Raw genomic sequence first — 5,406 nt, forward strand, 5'->3', positions numbered from 1 at the left:
CGGCCGGCCGAGGTTCTAGGAAGGAGCTCTCGGTCTCAGCGGCACAACAGCTCTGGTGACGGCGTGAAAGAAAGCACGCTCGTTGCTTTGAACCTTTACGGTCGCTCTAACAAATGAAGGACCGTAGAGCGCATAGTTCTACCCGAGAGTACCCGTAGTTTACGCATAGTAGTACCCGAGATAGGACTCTCGTGGGCCTTACTTGGCGGCCGCCCGGCTGGCTGGGCCAGCCCGCCACACAGCCACGCCCACGGGCTGCCTACCCGCCAGGCGCTCGGCCCGCGACTGTCGCGGCCGGCTGCAGCTGCAGAAAGCGTGGAGTCGGTCTACAGAGGCCGTCTGCACCAAGGCGAAGGTGTTACAGTCACACAACACCTCCACCCTGGGTGCTCCAACGGGCAGGCCGCCCCACCCAAAGTGACTTCCGTTGGGGCCGACTGACACATTAGCGGCTTCATCTAGGCTTCAGAGCATTACTCTGAAGATCTAGGCAATCAGGGGATATATATTTAAAAGAAATGTACACCTTTACAGTATTACTCCCTTTACTTTTGAGAATCACAAAGTTAAACATTAGAACCACCCGGAAAAAGTAGTTTCCAAAATGGGCATTAATTCTTTAGATCATATGTACAAAAGGATAAATTCAAGACGGTATGCATAACGAACGACATGGTAAACGTTTGCTAGCCATTACAGGCACTATTACGTTAAAAAAGCAGGTTAGAAGTTCACTTTACGCAGCCACCCCTAGAGCACAGATATGTAACACGTTTCGCAGACCACTTGGACGTGAGAGGGCAAGTAGCTGCCGATGGTCCGACACTGCAGCAGGCAGCCCGCGAGCTGCTCTGTGCACGGGTCGTCTGGTGGACGTTCAAGGATGAGCCGCCGCAGTGCGTGAAGACCGCATGCCACCAGCTCCTCGGCGAGATCGGGGAAGTAGAATGCTGCATTTTCATAATCCTTACTGACGCTGCAGTATATCTGGAGCTCCTGGACTGAGGAGGCGTAGGCGCGGATCAGCGACATCATGGTGTTCTTGTGGTTTGTATTGAAGCCAACTTCAAGCCACTGCAGGGCCCCATGCTGCGAGGGAGCGAAGTTCATATTCGGACAAAGGTAATTAACCACCCGCAGGCTACGCAGCCGGGGCATCCGCTCCACACACCGCAACTGGTTTTCTCTTGGATACCGTATCGCGAGCTCCTCGAGCTGCAAGGGAAGGTCCGGGTAGTCCAAGTCTTTAACGCATCTTACGTCCAGTCTTTTGAGTGACTTCATTTTCTCCACCTCTACCAACACGCTCGGCTGCACCGGCTTCCCGATTTGCAGCTCCTCTAGGTGCGGAGCAACGACGCTCAGCAGCCCCTCCAGACCAGCAGCGCCGTGTAAGCTCTTGAGGCTGCGTGTGTACCTTCATCGTTGTCTGTTTTGAAGAATGTCATTTATCTTAAAACGGCCATCTTTTAAATCGTCTTGAGTTGTCTCCAGAACAGAGATGATTGGCGGCCCCACGTAAACTCCAGGTTGGTCAGAACAAGCGGCGACGTCGACCTGGAGAAGAGAGAGAGAGAGAGAGAGAGAGAGAGAGAGAGAGAGAGAGAGAGAGAGAGAGAGAGGATATAAGCATCAAACCCGACAAACCGAGGAGATCAACGCTGACTAGTGGCCTACCGTCTGCAGCTGGCCGTCCGCCCGCAACTGCAGCAAGTGAAGCCTCAGGATGTCGCCGAACCCTCCGAGCTGCGCGCAGGCCCTCCAGGTGGCGCCGTCCTCCTCCTCCGCCACGACGCTGCACCTCTTGGCCGTGAGCAGGCGCAGGCTGTCCTCCAGCTGCACCGCCAGCTGCAGTTGCTCCGCCACCGGGGCGCTGCCCTCACCGCCCGCCGCCCCCCGCTGCACCTGCTGCTCCAGGGCCTCCTCCACCTGGTGGAGCTGGGCGACCGACGAGTCCAGCTGCCGGTTGAGGGCCTCCACCGCCTTGGGCACCACCAGGCGCAGCACCTCCACCGCCTTCCGCCCTGCCTCCACGCCCCGCCGCAGCTGCTGGACCCCTGTCTCCTCTGTCCTGGGCTTCTTGCGAGGAGGCGCGCCGTCGTGTTCTATCAGGCGGATCAAAGCGATGGTGTCGGGGAGGTCAGCAGGATCGGCGTTCAGGTCCTGTATACATACAATATGGCTGATAAGTTTTCCTTCAGAAAATTCTTTTTCATCCAAACTGCCAAACTAGTTAAATGAGATCAGTGTTTCGTTTATTTATAGATAATTTTGTGGGAAGTTCACAATTTTAACACTAACAAACTGTGCGCATCCTTCCAATTCAAGTTAAGTTTGTAATTGACTGGTAGTAAAGTTTTGTTCATTTGAGATAACAGTAACATAGATTCACAGAATTAAATGTTTTGGAAATAATTTGCTTATGAAGTTCCTTATAAGCGGACTTCTCTATCTAACCGTTTTCTTTCTATTGATTTTTCCCTGAGCCAAGGAGATCAAAACACCTTACATCAAACTATCCATACAGACAAAAGTAAAGAACATATGATAAAGTCCCCTACCAATAGAGATTGGTCACAAAACGTCAAATGATGAAAATTCGCATCACTATGACAGATTTTTGGACCCCAAACCTTCATTTTCACATCACTAATACGTCAATCTGACGTTTTGTGACGAATCTTTGTTGGTAGGGTAAATAGGATGTGATATTGTAGCAGATTCACAAACTTTTTACTCACCTTCCTACAAGTTGGACACTTTCCTCCCAAGCCAGGATTCTGCACGCATTCTTGACAAATGGTGTGTCCACAGATCAAGCTCTTTGGACGGTGAAGGTCCAGGTCAAATAGGTTAAAGCAAATGTCACACAGTAGTTCCATCACTGAAAAAAAGGAGAAGGATTGGCACACTTTGAGAAAATATGTTGCCTGAATCAACATACCTTACAAAACCACAATCCTATGAGTTTTGTATGATTGGAATTTAAGAGTACATAATGAAAATTCACTGGGTCAGTAGCTCCAACAGTCACAATATGTTAAAACGTTTATGAATAGAAAAGCTAGACAACAGTAAGGAATTCAGTATCCAAAACAATGTACCTGTTCCGTTGCTGTCGACCTTCTTAACTTTTAAAAATGTAGTTATCTGGCAGGTGGCCAGAACGAGAGGAGTTGAACACTTCTGCGACAGGTCATACAAAATCTTCCCAGGAGCAAGAACAGGGACAGGGGAAAGTATGCAACCTGTTTTTGTAACCCCAATGGCAGCACAAAAGTCTAAAATTGGTTGACGATTCTGCAAGCAGGACAGGTTATGATCGGGTCCACAACACACCGGCTGTCGGCTGCTTGCCGCTTTGTTTTCATTGGCCGGCGGCCGGCCGCACAAGGCGGTGGGCGCGGCGCGCGTAAATACGAACGCGGTGGGCCTCCATGCCGGTCCGGTCCGTCGCCGAGCCTCGCGAGGGTCTGGTCGTCTGATCGCGATGGTCAAAATGCCGACAATCACTACTCATGTCAGCCGGGGACGGAGGCTCACTCACTAGCCCATTCGTCGTCACGGAGGCTGGGTGCCAATGCAGGACGGCCCCGTAAACTACAGATTGTTGTAGTTGTAGTTTTACTTCAGCCATGCCTTAGTGCATGCGGATGTGGGTGACCGGCCTGCCTCCTCGTAAAAAGTCTTCTTGTAGGAGACGGTATGCAAACCCGCATTGGGTTAATATTGGGCCAGAGTTAATCTGAGCGCCTGCCGGCTGCGCACCGTGGGGCGCCCACCCGACTGGCGTTAGCGACGGCTGGAGGAGGAAAACATGCTTATTGCGCTGAACATTTACTATCGCTATGACTTGTGAATGCCTGTATAAGGTCAACGAAAAGTTGTACCCAAGAGAAAAAACTCTGATTCAAGTGGACTCTCCTGGCGACCGCAGCGCCCCGCGGCCGCCGCCGGGCTGGCTGGGCCGGCCCGCTACACAGCGCCGCCCGCGGGCTGCCCACCTGCTAGGCGCTCGGCCCGCGGCTGTCCCAGACCGGCCGGCTGCAGCTGCAGGTGTGCGGAGCCTGGAGTCGGTCTACAGGGGCCGGCTGCACCCTGGCGAAGGACGGTCAAGCACAGCACCTCCACCCTGGAGGCTCAAACGCCCAGGCTGCCCCACTTAAAGGGGCTCCCGTGGGGCCGACCCATAAATAAACGACTGCTTCGTGGCGATCAGGCTATATATTGAGAAAAAAATTACACCTTAACAGTAGTATAGCACATTTTATTTTCCATAAAGCACAAGTGAAATTAACAAACACTGTAAAAACAACTTTTCAAAATATGCATTAGGATTAGAGCATTGATACAAATAGTATGTACACGACGGTGTAGCACAGGACAGGGATACGTTAGCTAGCCCTTGCAAACGCCATCATGTAGTTCACGTTTCAGACGCAGGTTTCAAGAACAATTCAGGCATCCCCCCTAGGATGCAGGCACGTTACAACAATTGCTGCAGACCACATGGACTTGAGGGGGCAAGGAGTTTCCGATGGACCGACACTGCAGCAGGCACCCCGCGAGCTGCTCGGTGCACGGGTCGTTTGGTGGACGTACAAGGACGAGCCGCCGCAGTGCGTGAAGACCGCACGTTCCCAGCTCCACGCCGAGATCGGGAAAGTAGCATGCTGAATTCAGATAATTCTCACTGACGCTACAGAGTATGTGGAGCTCCTGCACTGATGAGGCGGAGGCGCGGATCAGCGACATCATGGTGTTCTTGCGAGTAACGGCGAAGCACAAGCTAAGCCACCGTAGGGCCCCATGCTGCGAGGGAGCTAAGTTCATTTCCGGACGAACGTGATTTATCACCTGCAGGCTGCGCAGCCGGGCCATCCGCTCCACACACCGCAACTGGTTTTCTGTTGGACACCATATCCCGAGCTCCTCGAGCTGCAAGGGCAGGTCCGGGTAGTCCAAGTCATCACCGCATCTTACCTCCAGTCTTTTGAGGGACTTCATTTTCTCCACCTCCACCATCACGCTCGGCTGCACATCGTCCTCGATCTGCAGCTCCTCCAGGTGCGGAGCAACGACGCGCAGCAGCCCCTCCAGACCAGCAGCGCCGTGTGAGATCTTGAGGCTGCGTGTGTACCGCCACCGTGTCTGGTCTTGAAGAACGTCATTTATCTTTAAACGGCCATCTTTAAAATCTTTTTCAGTTGTCTTTAGGACAGAGATGATTGGCGGCCCCACGTAAACTCCTGGTTCGTCAGACCAAGCGGCGACGTCGACCTGGCCAAGGGAGAGCGGATATGAGCAACATCAGTAACAAACCCAACACACCGAGGAGATCAACATTTAGTCCGTCTGCCTGGTAACCAACCTTCTCCAGCTGGCCGTCCGCCCGCAGCTGCAGCA

General features: G+C 52.8%; 1 protein-coding gene across 1 annotated transcript; it reads right to left on the reverse strand.

The window, feature by feature from the left end:
* Positions 1-527: 527 nt before the first annotated feature.
* On the reverse strand, positions 528-3,327 carry LOC113212503 (roquin-1-like). The gene is made up of 4 exons (XM_026431225.2): positions 3,105-3,327; positions 2,742-2,884; positions 1,678-2,163; positions 528-1,557 (listed from the first exon to the last, which is right to left on the reverse strand). Exons 2-4 carry the CDS (start codon positions 2,880-2,882, stop codon positions 1,420-1,422), a joined length of 765 nt encoding a protein of 254 aa, XP_026287010.1. The 5' UTR covers positions 2,883-2,884; positions 3,105-3,327; the 3' UTR covers positions 528-1,419.
* Between the last annotated feature and the right edge of the window lie 2,079 nt (positions 3,328-5,406).

This window comes from Frankliniella occidentalis, unplaced genomic scaffold (assembly GCF_000697945.3).
Source record: "Frankliniella occidentalis isolate FOCC.00 unplaced genomic scaffold, Focc_3.1 Scaffold5730, whole genome shotgun sequence".
NCBI lineage: Eukaryota > Metazoa > Arthropoda > Insecta > Thysanoptera > Thripidae > Frankliniella > Frankliniella occidentalis.

What these genes read in the sequence shown, in the direction of transcription:
- LOC113212503 (XM_026431225.2), bottom strand. Translation starts at nt 2,882, where the DNA reads ATGGAACTACTGTGTGACATTTGCTTTAACCTATTTGACCTGGACCTT. An exon ending in AGTGTCCAACTTGTAGGAAG is followed by an intron (nt 2,164 to 2,741) that starts GTGAGTAAAAAG and finishes GTATGTATACAG; the next exon opens with GACCTGAACGCCGATCCTGC. An exon ending in CGGACGGCCAGCTGCAGACG is followed by an intron (nt 1,558 to 1,677) that starts GTAGGCCACTAG and finishes TCTCTTCTCCAG; the next exon opens with GTCGACGTCGCCGCTTGTTC.